General features: G+C 37.9%; 1 protein-coding gene and 1 pseudogene across 2 annotated transcripts in view; both read right to left on the reverse strand.

The window, feature by feature from the left end:
* Window positions 1-1250: 1250 nt before the first annotated feature.
* E2F7 (E2F transcription factor 7) overlaps window positions 1251-19296 on the reverse strand; it is a 50206-nt gene continuing 32160 nt past the window's right edge. The window contains exons 7-13 of one of the 2 annotated variants that reach the window (XM_074226475.1): window positions 17121-17258; window positions 13332-13517; window positions 12921-12993; window positions 10874-11075; window positions 8935-9202; window positions 4249-4646; window positions 1251-2878 (exon numbers count right to left, since the gene is read on the reverse strand). In XM_074226475.1, coding sequence (XP_074082576.1) covers window positions 2708-2878; window positions 4249-4646; window positions 8935-9202; window positions 10874-11075; window positions 12921-12993; window positions 13332-13517; window positions 17121-17258 — 1436 coding nt within the window. In that variant the 3' untranslated portion in view covers window positions 1251-2707. Of the gene's footprint in view, window positions 2879-4248; window positions 4647-8934; window positions 9203-10873; window positions 11370-12920; window positions 12994-13331; window positions 13518-17120; window positions 17259-19296 lie in introns of both variants that reach the window. The other variant, XM_074226474.1, reaches the window with a different exon arrangement.
* LOC141515702 (U6 spliceosomal RNA) lies at window positions 18022-18135 on the reverse strand (annotated as a pseudogene).

The following is a 19296-nucleotide window of genomic DNA, read 5'->3' on the forward strand; positions in this document are numbered from 1 at the left end:
CCGTGTGTGCACCTTCCTCAGTGCAAATAAAAAGACTGCATTGTCCTAGCAGCATCACTGACATTTTTCCCCCTTTTATGTTATTCAGTGATAAAGAGTCTAGATTGCCATTGCTTCTTCACTATTATAAAAAAAATCTTCAACAACTGAGTTGAGCAGCTCAGGTACTGAAAAATATTCTGTTGGAGGCACGGTCCCCAAAAGTAATGACCTTTGGTCTCTTCTATCAAGACCACAATATTTAGAAGCAGATGGATAGTTCAGGCATCATATTCTGGTCTTAGGTCACCAAGTATGGCTATCCCATCACCAGTCCTGCAGAAGTGACAGATACGGGGTAGAAGGTTCTTGGAATCCCCCAAGATCCAGTGATATTTCTTACATGTTGTAACCCTTGTAGTTAAAGGAACACCATGCAGGAAAGGGATACAAGGTGAGATAGGAAAGGAAAGGTAAAGTGGGGAGGAATAGAGAGGAGGAAATAGTTTTTAATACAAAGTATAGGCTATCTCAGTGAAAATGTTAGGGAGAAAATCTATTTAGTCTAGAATAAAAAAAATTGTACCTGTACAGATTTATAGCCTGCATATCCATTTTCTACCTAATAAAATCAAATCATTATCTCTATTAGCTCAGGTTCATATCTCCCTTCAATCATTGATAGGATAGGGACTGAATCTGTGATTTCATTGAGAGGGAGTTCCTGAAAAAGGAAATGTCTTTTACCAAGGCAGATTGTACCTCTACCCCTGTAACTTGTCTTTTTAGAGAGCGGTCTAGAGTGTGGCACAATGAAGCAACTTGTCCAGGTGTCAGACATCTGCAGCCAAGATCGCCCTTTGCCCTCTACACCACATTACTCTCTCCTTCATTCACTTGGGTGCTAACTGTTGGCCTTCAATAGTTAATCTAATTTTCCCAAATAGCAACAAAACTGCTGTTTTCTAGTTGTTTAGTTTCTAAGAGATATTCTTAGAATAAAAAAAGAATCATGTAAACTTTAATAGTGTAGTGTCTATAAAATTTTAAATTAAAAAAAACAAGTGGCATTTTTATTTAATGAAGCCGCCTACCTCCAAGGCTTTAAGATTATTATTACTTTCCTGTTTCATTCAGTAGAAGGTAAATTCTTGAAGAGGACTATTGAGGAGACTACTTATCTCTGTATCGCCAGTACCCACCATAGTGCCTGGCACAGGGCAGGCGATTAACTGGATTGGTTAATAATAAGCTTAATCAGACTCCCAGAGTCACTTATATTAATATTTTAATTCCTTTTTTTTTGGATTAACATTTTATTAGGAGCAGTTTAGGGGACTCTAAATATAAGAAAGTAGGGGGAAAAAATTCTATTCTACAGAGGGAATGAGATAAATAGGAATAAGCAACACCATTCTGAGTTTCTTTGTACTTGTTATAACTCAAAGCCATGTGGTTGATCAGAAGGGACAGTAGAAAGGCACTCTTGGCTACTGTTTGTGATGATATATTCAATACCTATAAATTAACCATTCTTACTTCTCCAGATAATCAAACAACCCTTGTTTGAGAACTCTTAGATGCTTAATGGCAACGTACCCCTTGCAAGAGTAAAGAAATAAGTCAAAGAAAAGAGTGCTGGGTTTTCCTAAACCAATTAATCCATCTTAGGTCATTTTCCTAATTCAGATACCTTGAAAAACATTCCAAGTTTCCTCCTCTCAGACCTTATCTACAAGGACAATCTCTACCTTTCTCGGTTGACCTAAGTAGAAAGTGCTAGGAAGAATTTGCACCCAATTGTTTCTTTAAATTTCACATTGTAAAAAAAGGAATGTGGAGGTGGGGATGATGGGGCATGGGAGGGATGGGATTGGGGGGAGGAGGGAAGGATACTGAACATGTGGGATTTGAAAACATAGCACCAAAAGCTAACTTTTCACTACTGCCCTCCTATCATTCATCTCATTTACCTACATAAATAATGTTAGTAGTACAATTCATTTACACTACGTACACCATAGCATGTTGTTCTTCACAGTTATTCTGGTCTTAACATTTTTTTTTTCACATGTATACATTCATCCAGAGGTGATTAGGATTTTAAAGTACAGGGCAAATTACAGAGGAAATAGTATTAACATTCAAGTAGTCATGCCCTGAGAAAATCTGTTTTTTTGTAGTTGTAAACTTTTCTTTTTCTTCCCACTAAGTCCCATTTCAGGAACAAAATAAATAAGAAAATAGAATGTGTAGATGATGCTGTCTTTGACTGACAGAGACTCAGAGAGCAGTTGTGCTTTGAACTGCAGAAAGTAATTGGTTTTACCACAGATTTACTCAGGGTAAGTCGAATCTATGGAAAGCAAGTAACGATTACCCTAGTTAAGTGCTAGACAGCTCATCTTTTCCCAAACCACAAGACTCTGGTTGCCTCTTCAATCGACTTAAGAGCAAGACGACGTGGAAACCACAACTGTGAGTCAATGCTTTCTCTGCTGCATAGTATGTGAAACCTCATGGCTGTTAAATGAGCAATTAATAAGAAATTACTTTCATGAATATAGATGACTTGAAAGGAGGGAGAGTTAACGGGACTAGTGGAGGAGAACAGGAAATGATACTCTTAAGCTCTGTAGTATAAGCAGCCCATTGGCACTAGGATGCCCCTTCTAACAAGTGATAAGATGCCCATTGGGTTTTCCCATTCCACTTGGCCAAGTTACAGTTAATCAGTGCTGCCATTGGATATCTGTAGTCTCCTCTGAGCAGAGCTTAAATTTCTTTGACTCCTTTCAATTTTTCTCCAAGTCATTGGTTCTCCAAGGCTCCCAGGAGTTTTGAAGAAGGTCTCACAGTATGGCGGCCGGATGCTTTTAGGTGTCACTGGGCCTGGTGACTATTGAGAAATGAGAAAATGGAGTTAAGTCAGATCATAACCATAATATGGCCTATGAATTAGAATGCTAAACCAGTCTCTCTCTTCTAAAACTAAGAAATTTTCTTAATATGAAGCAGCCTTCAATGTCTCTGAATGATTTGCTTGAAAGTTTGGGTCCTAATAACTTTTTTGTCTAGAAAAAAAAAGCAACCTCTCACCTGCCATTAAAATTAGAATAGATCAGGATAAAGAGATATTCAGAACATAAGCTCTGTGGCAGCTTTTCCTCTTTAATTACATTAATTTGCTTTTATACATTCCTTTGACCTGCAAGACTGAAGATCAGGGTTGGATCTTTGTTAGCATTAGGAAGAAACAATCTGAAAATACTGTATGCACTGCAAAATTATGTGCACATCAACTGTGTTTACAGTGGGTGTAGTGGGGGGGCCAAATAAGTTTTATACTATAATTCTGACAAAGTATGGCCAATTTATAGAAGCAGGGAATTTGGGGTCCTAAGACCCATGTTCAAATTTTAATCCTGCCTCTTACTAGCTGTGTCATGAGGTTAAGTGACCATAACCTCAGTTTCTCCATCTGTAAAATGAGGATAATATGAATGATCTATCTCATGGTGATTTTGTAGGTTTAGAGAAGAAATACATAAGAATTGTGTGGGTCTATGAGAAAGACTTAGGATATATAGAGGTGAGGTAATGGAAGCATAAAGGGTATATTGGACTTTTGAGTCAGAGATATGGGGTTAAATCCAGGTTTTTGTCATTTACTACTTGTATCACCTTGAACAAATCATTTCATTTCTCTGGACCCCAGTTCCCTCATCTATAAAATGATGGGAGTGGACGAGATGGTCTTTATGGTCCCCTTTGTCTCTAATGTTTTTATCCTATGAATAGCAACATATAAATATAAGCAGCTGTCCTTGGATTCAGGAAGACCTAGATTTGAATCTTATTCTCAAGAGACTCATTTACAGTATGACCACAGACAAATCTTTTAACCTCTCTAGGCCTCAGTTTATTAAAATTTTTATTTATTTATTTAAGGTAATGGGGTTAAGTGACATGCCCAAGGTCACACAGCTAGGTAATTATTAAGTGTCTGAGACTAGATTTGAACTCAGGTCCTCCTGACTCCAGGGCTGGTGCTCTATCTGTCCACTGTGCCACCTAGCTGCCCAGACCTCAGAACTTTGGAATCTGTTTCTAGGAATATTTGCTGGCATGGCTGACCCCAATCCAATTCCTCATCACCTTCCTCCAGAAGATCAACAGGCAGACAACAATGTTTCTCCTTATCTCTGAATCTCAGAAAATAATAACCTCTAGATTGTTAATTAATGAAAAAATGTTATTAGGACTCACCTGGGGTAATTTCATAATTGTTACTGGGTGACCCATGCAAACAGGGGAATCTGGTGTGATTGTATTATGGGACCTGGACACCCCAGGGCTTAGGTGAACTGGAGACTGGTTTAGATGCTGTGGGTCTATGGAAGGCGCTTTTGATGTCTTTGGATGAACCATGTTGGTGCCAATGAGAAGCTGAGCTGATGATCGGAGGCCTGGCAAGCCAAAATTCACTGAGCCAGAAGAAGGCACTGGACTGCTGATTGCCGGAGAATAGAAAAAAGGCACTGGGGTCAGAGCTGTGGATGGCACAACCATACATGGAACATGGAGAGAAGTCAACTGGCTTGGAGATGGTCCAACAGCATTGGCAGCCTGGTGGGCAGGCACCAGGAAATTAAAACCATTTAATCCTAAAACAACACAGAAGAATTAGTGCTACTTAGTATTCAGAGAGGCACAATGAGGCACTTCAAGGAGAACAGAAGGAAGGGATTCCATCAAGGAGAGAGGTCATTGGAAGGGAAGGTGGCTGATTATAGGTGAAGATTAAGGATAGACAGGCAGCCAGGACACTTAGAGAAAATTGAGGCAGGCTTCCAGCCTTTTGGGTAAACCCCTTGTGTTGAGTGGCAGAACACAGATAAGATTTACATAAGGTGGGCAGAAATCTGCATTGTTGTATAACTCCCAAGTTGGCAACATCATAGATCTATCTAGAAGCAGTTAAGTGGCACCATGGTGCATTGACTGCCATATAGGAAGACAAATTCAAATCAAACTCAAACTATTACCAGCTGTGTGGCCCTAGGCAGTCATTTAACCTTGATTTGTCTCAGTTTCCTCAAACATAAAATGTAGATAACAGCATCAGGGTTGTTGTGAATTAGACGAAATAAAACACAGTACTTGATTGGCAAATTCTTCCAATTTCAGTTTCTCTTTTACCAACTAGATCTACATCCCTCCTATTTGAGAATCCCATATCAAAACAGACTTGGATTACAATTCCTTACTAATTGACTCTTTATATTTTAATATTCAGTTTCCTTATTTCTAAACAAATAAACAAAACAAAACCCCCCCCACCAAACCCACAAAAGCTTTATGGTGGGAGGTTATGTGACTAGATGGCCTAGAAGTCCCTTCCCTAGTCTGCATCTATGATCCTAAGCTCATTTCCCCATTAGCCTTTAGAGATGGGAACTAGTGAACAATTTATAAGGAAAAAACAAAATTAGCAAATAATATAGATCTGATAGGTTAGAGAAGCACAGAGATGAGTCTCAATTTTTGGGGGGCTGTGTCAATGAAATAAAAGATCTTATGCTGGAAAGGCTTGGATAATAGGCTCAACAAGGGCCATCTGTTTATGCTTAGCAGACTAGTAAAGATAACTAAAAAAGAAAAATGGACTATTTTTGGAGGGGCTGTCAGACGACAAGCACACTAATGTTCTGTTGGGAGAGCTGGGAAGTGGTACAACCATTGTGGAAAGCAACAAGAAGAAGCATTTAAATGGCCCTTTGTTTACAAAGCAGTGCACAAACAACACTTCATAATAACCCCTGAGCAGTAGGTTTTATTATTATTATCATCATCTCTATTTTTATAGATGAGGAAACTGAATCAGACAGAGGTGAAAGTGATTTCCCCAAGGTTTCACAGCTTGTGAGGTCAAGTTTGAACTTAGGTCCAGTACTTTATCTACAGGGCCACCTAGCTGCCGCTAAGCAGAATTTGGCAAGAATGTATGTGTGATATTCAAAGGAACAGCCCAGATAAATCTGGATAGTCTTTTGCTGGGGTACAACTGGCACCGATGGACAATTCTACTGTTTATATGGGGTTCTAGGCTGCAAGGCAAAGAGAGGAGTTAGAGGTCAGTCACAAGGGACCAGAGGTCCTGCCACAGCTGGTTTTTTTTTAAAGGTTTTTGCAAGGCAAACAGGGTTAAGTGGCTTGCCCAAGGCCACACAGCTAGGTAATTATTAAGTACCTGAGGCCAGATTTGGACTCTGCTAGGACCAGTGCTCTAGCCACTGCACCACCTAGCCGTCCCTACTTGGCCACAGTTCTAAGGTGAAAAGGAGTATGAGTGTTTTCAGGACCCAGGAGCCCTTCCAGCTTGAAGTTCAGAATATGGACCACACTATCTAGGAAGCACAAAAAACTTGCAGACCCCTAGAACTTAGCTCTGAAAACAGCAACATGGAAACACCTAAAGTTTGGGACAGTGCTTGTCCACCTCCAGGTGAGCAGAGCCCCTACTTTATAATAAAGTCCAAAGTTAAGAAAAAGGCTGGACAAATGAGAAATAAAAAAAAACTAGTCCATAAAAGGCTACTACAGCTGGAGGGAAGAGCAAGACATCAACTCAAAAGTAGAGAACAAAGAAGTTTAAAAGAAAAATGCTAATTGGACCCTAATACTAATTCCTGGAAGATTAAATAAAGAACTAAGAGTGGCAGAGGAAAGTTAGGAAAAGAAATGAGAGTGATGCAAGAAAACTAGGAAGAAAGAATGAAGAATTCAGTAAAAGTGGCACCAAAGATAGTGAAGAAAACAACCTTTAATTAAAAAATGGAATTGGCTTAATGGTAAAAGAGCACAATAAGACACTGAAGAAAAGAACTTTAAAAAAACAGAATAGATCAAATGGAAAAGAAAGTACAAAATTTCATTGAAAGAAAAAAATTACTTAAAAATTAGAATTGGGCAAGTGGAAGCTTGCTAGGTGGAACAGTGGATAGAACACTGGCCCTGGAGTCAGGAGGACCTGAATTCAAATCCAGCTTCAGACATATAATACTACCTGTGTAACCTTAGACAAGTCACTTAACCCCATTGTCTTGCAAAAAAAAAAAAAAAAGAATGGGAAAAATCTTATTAAAACACAAGACCTGGAAAAAAGATCGATAAGAGACAATTAAAGAATTATTCGTCTACCAGAAAGTCAAGATAAAAGCAAACAAAAAAGTCTAGACATCATTTTCAAGAAAATATTAGGGAAAACTGCACCAATATATTAGATCCAGAGGGTAAAATAGAAACTGAAAGAACCACCAATCAACTCCTGAAAGACATCTCAAAATGAAAACTCCCAGGAATATTACGGCCAAATTCCGGAGGTATTAGGTCAAAGAGAAAATGTTTTGAGAATCCACAAAGAAATAATTCAAGTATCAAGGAACCACAGTTAGGTTAACACAAGATTGAGCAGTTTCACATTAGAGGAATAGAGGGCTTGGAATAAAATATTCTGGAAGACAAAGGAACTAGGATTACACCTAAGAATCGCACACTCAGTTCAGCAGAACTGAATAAAATTCTGCAAAGGGAAAAAAAGTGCTTTTCAGTATTCTTGATGATCTGAATAGAAAATGTGACATTCAAACCCAAGTCGAGAAGCATAAAAGCTAACAGGAAAGAATAATCATTTGGGACTTAATAAAGTGAAATTGTTTACATTCCTATATGGGAGGGTGAGACATTTAACTCCTAAGAACTTTATTCTTATTGGTATAATTAGAAATAGTATCCATAGACAGAGAACACAGATGAGTCGATTATATTGGAATGATCTCCCCAAAAGGGGAAGGGATAAGAAAAAGGGATGTCCTGGGAGAAAAGGGAAGAGAAAGGTAGAATGAAGAAAATCTGGGGGGTGGGGAAGGTGACAAGCAATACCTGAACTTCACTCTCATCTGAATCAGTTCAAGAGGGAGGAATCCATACACACACACACTCGGTTGTGAACAGCTATGTTAACTGACCGAGCAGGAAAAGAGGAGGGGAAGGGGAAAAGAGCAGAATGATAAAAGAGAGAGAGCAGATTAAGGGGAAAAAGAGATTAGAAGCAAAATGACTTCTGAGGAGGGTCAGCATGAAAATGAGAGAAACATATACAAAATAGAATGAAATGGGATGCAGAGTAAAGCACTAAACATAACTGAATCTGAGCTCATCCATAAAATGGAAGTGCATAGCAGAATGGGCTAGAAACCAAATTACAACAAGATGCCTGAGAGAGACACACAGACAGACAGACACACAGACACACACCAGCTAAAATAAAGAATCTATTATGCTTCAGTGGAAGTAGAAAGGTAGGGGCAAGTAATCATGATCTCAGATAAAACAAAAGCAAGAATGAATAGACCTAATTAAAAGGGATAAGTGAAGAAATTACGTTTTGCTAAAAGATAAACAATGAAGTTATATAAAAAATTTTTACAGCAAGTTTCTTTGATAAAAACCTAATTTCTTAACAATTGCTCAATTGATAAATGGTCAAAAGGATTTGAACAAGCAGTTTTCAGAAGAAGAGATCAAAACTATTTATAGTTATATGAAAAAATGCAATAATTAGTGATAAAGGCAACATTCTGAAGAACAAGCTGGATTTAGACCCAAAACAGTATAAAATCATGAATACTCAGCAATATACTACTAAGTCTGTATCCAAAAGGAAAAGGACCTTTAAGTACAAAAATATTTATAGCAGCAAAGAACTAGAATTGGGCAGCTAGATGCAGAGGTTAATGATCTAGACTTGGAGTCAGGAAGATCTGTTTTCAAGTCCGGCCTCAGTCATTTAATAACTCTGAAATTAAAAAAAAACCAACCAAAAACCCACCAGCTTAAGAGATTTGAACATAAAAGATAAAAAAGTTTCAAGAATGTTTTCCTGTTTCTTACCAGGTGCAGACTGCACATAAAGATATTGTGGCTGAGTTGGATCTTTGGTGTTTTCTTCAGAGAGGTTTTCTCTTTCTTTCGAAGGTTTTTCAATGTCTGCATTTCTCAAAGGATTCTTCCTCTCGGGGGTAACTAGGCACTGGATTGTAGTTTTTCTTGCTGCATCCTCAGCAAGAGACATTTCTGAGCACCCCGGAAAAGCTTCTAAGGGCATTGTATCTACACTACCAACACTCTTGGGAGAGGCAACATCAGGGTCTGTGAGTTTCTAAGTAAAACCAAATTGGAGAATATGAAAGTTAAAAAAACAAAACTAAGCAAAACAAAAAGCAGCCAGTTTAACCTCCCTGCCTAATGCTAGCCTCCCCAAAACACAGCATTAAAAGTTTAAACAATCATCCACACTCTGTGGCAATTCAACTGTGGGTCAACTAAGAAGTTTGCTAACATCATTTATCAAAAATGTAGCAAAAATGTCAGGCAGATACAGAGCTGGCTATAGATCCACAAAGACAAAGGTTCAAGTCTTCATTCCCTCTCTACTTCTAAAAAAACATAATATTCAAATTGGCCATGCCTTTTTTTTTTTAATGGAAGTGTTTTGTTTTGTTTTTTACAATAGGGATAGAAATGAACTGGTTATTTCTTTGGTATAGTGAACTTGAAGGTCAGGAATCTTCCTCTATCAACATGGGTCAGCACTTTCTCTTATGCTTATAGATTTAAGAGTTGCTTAGAAAATAAGAGAGATTGAGTCCAGGGTCACACAGCCAGGATGTTTCAGGGGAGGAATTTGAATTGAGGTCTTTCTAATTCTGAGCTCAATTCTCTATCCACTAGGCCATGGTTACTGCTATAATAAAATAATCCTAATTAGAGAGATATCCCATCTTATGCTGATCTTATGCTGTATATTACTAGCTATGGCTAAACTCCTAAATCTTGAATTTTTTCCCTAAGCAACATCCACTTGTTTATAACACACACATAAATGCATGAATATATGTCCACATAGCATGTGCATGTATCCACTTACATGTATATGTACCAAACACAACTATGTAAATATACACCCATAGGTAGATAACCCTTTAGACTGTGAGCTCCTTGAGAGCAGAGACTATTTTTTGTCTTTTTTGTTATCCCAATAACTTATTAAAACAGTCCTTGAATGCTTGGGAAACCATATATACTTAATAAATTGACTGATTGACATCTAATCCTTGGCTGTCACTTTGTAATTTCCAGAATTTTTCCTTCATTTCTTATTATTGGAAAATTTTTTAAAAAAGGTAAATTAATGTTTTCTTTTCAAACATTCATGATCCAATTTTACAGAATCACCAGACTTAGATGGGATCTCACTGGTCATGTACATTAAAACAAATCTCTCCTACATAATCTGACTGGGTAATGTGCTGCTTTTTTGAAGCCCCTTCCAAGGGGGTGCGCATCCCATATTGGGAATTTTGGAGAATCAACATTGGAAAATTGTCCTCTGATCTCAAGCCTCAATTGCCTCCTTTGCAACTTTTACTCCTTGCTACTAGCTTTGTTTCAGGGACACCCAGCAGGATAAACTGAATCCCTTTTCCAAATATTTAAAGACAACTCTCAAATTCTCCCCAGGTTTATTCTAAAGATATTTCTTAAGAAGAACACTATGGTAATCTCTTACTTAGTGGGTCATTTAAGGATCTAAATAAGTTTTTAGGAAAGGAGTTTTTTAAAAATAAATTTTTGGGAAGTGTTTTAAACTCCAAATATATCAGGGAAATGTAGTGATTTAAAGGTAGAGATTTCTGATGACTTCTTTCCTCCCCTCTATCTCCTCAAGCCCTTTCCAATGTAAGGCTATAGTATATTCTCATTTCTTTGGCTGTTAAAAAAAAACCTTCTGGGTTAATCTGATGTAGTCGGGGCCCCCCCTCTCCTTTACCTTAGGCAACACCAAGGAGAGTGGACCATCCTCCATCTCTGTGCTCTGTCTCTTAGCAGCTGGCTCAGGAGCTTTCTGAGGTCTGCGCTTGTGGGAGCTCACCAGGGACAGAGCTGACAGTTCTTCAGAGGAAGAGGAGGTCTGGACCACCTCAGGGGTATCACACCCCTTTTCTGGTTTGGGGGGGCCTTCCTGGAGGTTTCTATACAGCATGAAGAGAGAAGCAGAGGGAATGTAGACTAAAGGCTGATTGGGGAGCAATGTGGGCCTTATGTTCTCTGCTTTGGAGCCTGTGGGAGTGGCCATGAGAGCTATATGTCCATCGAGACCATTCTGCAGATGAATCGGTGACAGGTCTGCTGGGGCAACAGAAAATACTTGGTGGGACAATGGATGAAAGCAATATTCTGAGTCCTGAGGAAGAACAGGGAAAGGAGCAACAGGGTCGAGCTTGCCTGATGAGTGCATCATCTTTTCACTGCTAGATCCCTGATTCCTGAAGCAGAGAGGAAAATGACTTTTAATGTACATACTGATCAACTTGAGAGTTTTATGTTCTAGAAAAGTGTAGTGATACAGCTATGACATGCACCCAATGCATGGCAAATCCGAAAAGAAATCAGATTTTGGACTGCAAATTTTTTTTTTGGGGGGGTGATAACTGTCATTTTTTTTTTAGGATTTTGAAAGGCAAAATGGGGTTAAGTGGCTTGCCCAAGGCCACACAGCTAGGTAATTATTAATTGTCTGAGGTCTCATTTGAATTCAGGTACTCCTGACTCCAGAGCCAGTGCTCTATCCACTGCCACCTAGCCACTCCAATAATTGTCATTTTTGAAAATTAAATTTTATTTATTTTTTTTGCTTGACATCACCCACAATTCCCATTGTAGTCATCACATTCAACACATTTGAATGTGATTTTTTTTTAAAAACTGATAATTGTAATATCAATAGAATTAGTTTCCTTTGTATTTTATTTCATGCTTTTAAAAAACATGATTCTGGAAATTAAAGGAAGAGGGCCTTAAGTTTCACCAGACTAACAAAAGGGTACAAGACACACAAAAAAATCTAATGATCTCACATCATTGCAAAAAAGAGGTGTCTTCAATGATTTATCTTGAGGTTTTACTCAGGCTAATATTAAAAGTAGGCAGCTAGACAGAGCAGTGGATAGAATATCAGGCGTGGGGTCAGAAGACTCAAACTTTCTGAATTCAAATCTGGCCTCAGACACTTAATGGCTCTGTGACCCTGGTCATGTCCCTTAACCTTGTTTGACTCAATGCCCTCATCTGTAAAATGAGCCAGAGAAGGAAATGGCAACTCTGTGCCAAGAAAACCTCAAATGGGTCACAAAGTGACTGAAAAACCACAACTACATTAAAAGTAGCATAGTAGAGAGTTTGCCTGGGAATCAAGTAGATCCAAGTTGAAGTCCTGCCTGTGTAACTCTGAGAAATGTGTCATCATCTCTCTCTAAGATTATAAATTGCTCAGAATGTGCTTATGCTCATCAGAGGGAGTTCTTCACTAGGACCAGTAAAATTAAAGGTTACTAAGTAAAAAAATTAAAATCAATTTGCATTCTCTCAATAAGGGCAGGGAAAATGGTCCAGATGTGAGCTGGCATGGTGGAACTTATATTAGATTTGGAATCAGGGGATCTGGGTTTGAATTCTGGCTCTGTACTATGGGCAAATTAACTTCTCTAGGTCTGTTTCTTCCTAAGTAAAATGGAGAAATAAGAAGTAGGTAACCTCCAAATCTACATCCTTTAAGCTGGGTTCAGTAGACTCTCTCCATAAGGAAATCCCAGGTCTAGACCAATTTAACAATTGGCAGGGTGATCTGCCCCATTTTTTTTTTACTAGTCCCATTTTACACATCAGGACACCTCTGAAGAGTCAAAAGCATAAATTTTATGACCTGTTAAAGGTCAGAGAGCTATTAAGTGCCAGAGGCAGAATCTGCACTCAGATCTTCCTGAAAAAAAAAAACCAAACAAACCTAGAGTGGAAAATATATTTTCAAGACTACTCACTGTAAATCTTCATTGATTTCCTGCCTGCAGGCAGCTGCCAGATTGACTGCTTTTGAGCAATATTCATCTGAACCTGCAAAGCAAAATGGGAGGCTTATCTCAAGGACTGAAAAAGACCTCTTGTAAAATACTGATGAGACACAACAAAAATCCATATTCACCACTAAAGGATTAATCTCTAATTACATCAAGGAGCATTGTATTGTGGAGGTGGAAGGGCCAGGGGCCTCAGAGGCCATTGGGTCCAGCTCCACCTGGAGGGCAGGGAGCTGCATCTTTGTCCTCCATTGTCATAATTGTTAAGAACTTGCTCTCACTTTCAATCCACAATAAAGCACTGGAGAAAGTGATTATTATTATCTGTCAGATTTATATCATTAACATTATTAAGTGGCTCTTCCCGATGACTACCTTGGTTGCCTCGGTGAGGGCTGCTGGGTTCGGAGCTGACTTTCCTCTTGATCCTGTCTGAGGGGGGTGTGGTATTGAAGGAGCTGTGGCGGGCCAGTCTTTGCCTGACACAAGACTGAAAAGGGGAGAGTGGCTCTGTTTTCACTTCTGGTAGAGCAGATGTTGAAACATCTACAAGCTGTTCACCTACATCAAGGAATGAATTTAGAATGTTATAATGATGAGACTCTCTGCAATTAGAACAACAGGATTTGAGTCAAACAAAACCATGAATCAAACTATAGGACAAGGAGAGGACTTTGCTGAAACAAAACCATATGTGTGGGTGCTTATACATGTGTACATGTCTATATGGATATGTATACGGGTATATTTTATATGTGTGCATATACATAGACAAAAGTATATTAACCCTTATCCTAATCATTAGTCCCTTCTAAATTGTTTTTGACAAATAGTCATCCAGATTCTGCTTAATAACTTGGACTGATGGGGAACTTGCAAGCTTGGCAGTCAGCAGACTTGGTTAAGTCCCACCCCTGAGGCTCACTACCTGTGTGGGGTCAATTAATTTCTCTGGGTCTCCATTTCCTTATATGAAAAAAATGAGAGGATTTCACCTGAGTGGAAACAGAACAAGTCTAAATGTTCTTCCATAGGCGAAATTAAGTACAACTGGCTTTATTAAAATAAGATCTAATACTCTCAATTTAATCACAGTCTCATAATTCTGACTCCTGAATTTAGCTATAGATATGTAGAAAAATACAATTATCTATTGTTAAAACTATGGTGGCCCAAATTACAGTGTTTGAAAAATACTGTGCTTTGTGCAATTATAAAATGAATATAACACTTTAAGACTTCCGGATTCAAAGCATAATGAAAATATGATTTGTGCCCTTGTAAAAGGTGAATTTGTTAAAGAATGCAATTGTTCTCTTTACAGAACTTTAATTTATCCTTTTGTAGAAAACTTAAAAATTAGAGAAGACACAACGATGAGGAATTTACATAATATTGCAATGACTGATTTCCTATAGTTAGACCCTTTTTACATTTAGTTTGCTAATAACTGTCACAGCTTTAACTGAAATATACATCCATACTCCCAATATGTGCGTGCGCGCGCGCACACACACACACACTCTCTCTCTCTCTCTCTCTCGGATTAGGGACACTATTAGAGCATTAATTGGAGCTGAGAAGATCTGAGTTCAAATCCAGCCTCAGACACTGGCTAGCTTTATGATCCTGGTCAAGTAACTTAAGCTCTTAAGTCTTAGATTTCTCATCTGTAAAACGGAAAGAAGAAAAGTTCCGACTTCCTAGAGCTGTGTGGGGATCAAATGAGATATTTGTAAAGTACTTTGCTTTATTTTTATTTATTTATTTATTTTTTAGGTTTTTGTAAGGCAAATGGGGTTAAGAGGCTTACCCAAGGCCACACAGCTAGGTAATTAAGTATCTGAGACCGGATTTGAACTCAGTTACTCCTGACTCTAGGGCTGGTGCTTTATCCACTACGCCACCTAGCCGCCCCAGTACTTTGCTTTAAAGTGTTATATAAATACTATTATTAATAATAATGATAAAGTAATATATTTTTGAAACAATAAAAAAAACAAATGGGTATTCACTAAAAATAAAATCAACTACAAGTCACTCAGGTTTGTACAAACTAGATTTAAGAAAAAAAAACGGGCAGCTTGTAGTTGTATCAATGGTTCTTTCCTCCCCTTCTTTGTTGGTTCAATTCTTTTCCATTCTGTAAAGTTCAACTCAAATATCTCCTCTTCAGATTGCCTTAAAAAACACTCTTTGTGATCTCCTTCAGTTCTTCTTCCAACTTGAAAATTCCATCATTTGGACAAATTGTTCTTAAAAAAACTGGATTTTACATGTAATAATTCTACTGATGAAGCTACTATGGGGTTCCTTACTGTTTTACCACATTTATCTCAAACTCCTTGGTTGCCTTTTCAAGGCCTTCTATAACTTGGATCTATTCTACCCATTTAAAATTATTTTTCCAATTTTTCTTAACATATATAACATTTCTTTTCCCTTTCCCTTTAACTAGAGTTCCTCGAACTTGATTTGTTTTTTTAAAAAAATTAGTTTGATCCCTGTATTTCAATAATTGGCTTCCTTGGTAATCCTATATATTTTAATTTATGAATTTAAAAACATTTTTCAGAAAAAGGGTACGCAGATTTCAACAGTCTGCTAAAAGGACACAGTATACACAAAAAGTTAAGAATTCCTGCTTTAGATAGATGAGTAAATAAGCACAATTTAAAAAAAGTAAAAAAAAACCAAACACTTGATTCAGTTTACATTGTTAGCAATCAAAATTAGTTCATTACTAAAAAAAAAACCTAGCAACAACAACAACAAAAAAATCAAACCTGAAAACACCATGTATTTTTCTGAGTAGACAAGTCACTGTCTACAGTACCAATTGTTGCAATGAGAATCAGGCCCTGATCTCATACACAATATCAGCCTAAGTTCAAGATTGTGGTGTTGTTTTACAATGTGGCAAGATGATACCATGTAGTACCTTTTAAAATTGATTTTCAAAGTTAGTAGTTCCTACTATGTCAATCTTTTCCATTTTCAGTTATGATATAGCAGAGTTAATGGAATTTTTACCTTATCTGGAAGCTTCTATTTTTTTTTTTAACACAAATAAAATGCTCTACTCTGCTACTGTACAATCTGGTATCAGACTTGAAAAAATGTTTCTTTTGCAATTCTATTGGTCCTAACAGCTGACAAGAAGTTAGAACTGAAATCCAGGATTGTAATGACTGACAATGCAATTAATATAAAAATTCTGGAATCTTAAAAGTTTATTTCTTTCTTACTTGATGAGTATATTTGGGGGCAGGGGAAGACAACTGGGGTCAAGTGACTTGCCCTGAGTCACACAGCTAGCAGCTGTCTGAAGCTATTGTTGAGTTTTACTCTGTGTATTTGGAGAGAACAGTAAGACACAAACCTCATAATAATGTAAAGAAAAAACAATGCTAAAAGGCATCAGAATTTAGTTCAATACAATGACCAATTCAGACTTCAGAGGGCAGATAATGAAACAAGTCTTTTCTCTTGGTATAGAGGTGGTGGACTACTGATATAAAAATGAAGCATACACTGTTAGATCTGGTCAGTGTGACTTAATAACTTAACTTCAATGTTATAAAAGAGGGTTCACTGGAGAAGGGGATTAATGATACTGGGAAATGACAGTATGAACCAACATGAAAGACTGTTCTTGACTCCAGAGCATGCATTCTTAATTTTGGGTCTTGGACCTTAATTTTTTTTTTAACTTCACTTCAACATTTTCTTTAAGACTTATGTTTTTCACTTAATGCATATTAAAACACATTATTATAAAAAGGGGTCTGTCAAGCTTCATTTACTACACTGACAGGGGTCTGGACCAAGAAACAAACATGAATAAGAACCCCTTGATCTGAGGGTAGATGATGAAATATATTCCTTCTCCTGAATAAAATATAGACTTTCTCCAGGGATAGAATTAGGCATTTACTGCCAAAATATGGTCAATGAATCAGTTTGTTCCAAAAGAAAAAGCATCAATAAACATCATGCTTTTTAAAGAATCTAGTTCTCAAATTATCCTAAAACTTAACAGTTTTTTTGCACATGATGAGGCATGATGGGAGAAAAATTAACCTTGACAATTATAAAATACAAGAAAATGGTTTGATTTGAAATCACCAATAAAACAAGCCTTTAGCCGTGACCCAACCCTACCATTTTCTGTGCTGAAATCCACAGGACCAATCCACTTGAATGCTGGCTTCCGACCCCGCTCTTCTGTCACATGGACTTTCTTAATTAGCGCCAGGCTGGTCAGAACGTTGGCAATGTCATATAGTCTCCGAACCTTTGCTGAGAGAGAAAACCCACTGATGGTTAGTGGTCCCCAGGACTGCAGGGGTCAGGGCCTAGGGAAGGTGGTTTTTTTTTGTTTTGTTTTGTTTTGAACCATAATATCAACCTGGATGGCAAGAAGCAGGACTGAAATACAATACTTGCTGGCTTTCTTTGCATTAAATTGCATGGAATTCTTTGGACAATATCTGCAATGTCTTTTATTCTAATAGCTCCCCACTTCTTATAAGATGCATCTGGGTAGTGGGAGGGGGAAGGGACAGGAAGCAAAGACAAAACTCCCAAGTAGGAAAATTAATTCTTTAAAGAAACTACTGTATAGTGCAATTCTAATCTATGGCATTGTCAAAAGCAGGTCCTGTGGTCTCTGAACGTCATCTGTAAGATGCTGTGTTAGTTCTAAAAGGAAAGAAGGGAAATTCTGAGCAGCATCTCTGTAGAGATGGCGGGGATCTCAAAGGTCCCTGTATAACTGTGGCCAAAGGGTTCCATCTCTGGGCCTATTTCCTCACCTAATAAAAAGCTCCATCTAAATGGGCAAGTGATTATATACAGGTGGTAATTCCACTCTCCTTATGGTATATGGTCACTGGGGTACTGCTATGATTGTCAATCTAACTTGGATGGTGGCTTTCTTCATCTAAAAAGCCTAGAATCTGGAACAGCAGAGTGAGTTGGATGGAAACTTAAGAGACCATCTAATCTGAATTCCTCACTTGAGGAAGCTAAGACCCAGGTAGGAAGCAATAGAACCAGGGTTAAAACTCAGGTCACAAGATAGATCACAAGTTTGCATGTCATCCTTGAGCAGGGGCCACTGCTAATCTTCTCTGTATCACTCCAATTTTTGTATATGGGCTGCCGAAGCAAGCACCATGTAAGATAGATCCCAATGCTCCAAGTTCAGCAATACTTTTTACTACATTTCTACCTGCTGGCCACTGCCTCAGTGAGAGAAAGCATTCCCTCAAATTGCCCTTGTTTTCAGAAAGAGATTAAAAAACTCAATTGACAGAGAAAATTTCAGGAGTTATATTCAGCTCAGAGTGGAAAACACAAAAATTGGGAGGATAAATAAGGTTGTGAAAATTTCTTCTTAGGCAGTTGATGGTTTTTTAGGAAAAGCTTCAACTAAATGGGAAAGTGATTATACACAGGTAGCAAGGTAGTAATTCTACTCTCCTTCAAGAAAGAAGATAGAGTGAAAGGCATTTTTCTTTGAGTCCCAGAGATTTTCTTTTGCCTAAGGTGGTTGCAAAGAAGCCCCAGAACTAGATTATATACCGAAAGAAAGGAAGTGGATAAACCAAACTCAAGGCTTTAATGATGCTGCTATTGCTTTCACATACAATAAGGTCAAATTAAATCAACAGGATAGTGAAGTGGGAAATAGGCTAATTATAGAGTGAGGGGGACTTGGGTTCCAATGCTGACTGAGCCACTTAATACTTGTGTAACTAGGCAAGAGGTCTTATCTCTGGGCCTGTTTTCTCACCTGTTAAACAATGAGTTTGGAATAAAGGGCCTTTAAGGACCTTTCTGGTTACAAATCTGTAACTTGCAACCAATTGATAAATCAATCAACAGTATTTATTACATGCTTGCCAGGTGATAGGGCACTGGGAAAGAGAAAAAACCAAGGATGGTCCCTGCCTTCAAGGAGCTTACATTCTAACTAATGAGTACTCTGCAAATTTCACTGCCAAGGTACCATGTCCTAACCAGGTAATATGTGGCAGCAAGGTAGAATTATGTATATAAGAAATAAGAGTATTGGTCTCTAAGTTATGAAGACAAGACTTCAAATGTTTATTTAGACAAATCCTGGCAACAAGACTCTGGGCAAGTTCCTTAACCTCTCTCCCAGCCTCAGTTTCTTCATCTATAAAATATAAATTATAACATCACCCACCTTCCAGGGTTTTTGTGAGGATCAAATGAGATAACATATGTAAAGCACTACATAAATGATATTGCTATCATCATTGTCATCATTATGATTATTATAGCATGTAAAGTGTTACATAAATAATGT

The sequence above is a fragment of the Macrotis lagotis genome, chromosome 2, assembly GCF_037893015.1.
Source record: "Macrotis lagotis isolate mMagLag1 chromosome 2, bilby.v1.9.chrom.fasta, whole genome shotgun sequence".
Taxonomy (NCBI): domain Eukaryota; kingdom Metazoa; phylum Chordata; class Mammalia; order Peramelemorphia; family Peramelidae; genus Macrotis; species Macrotis lagotis.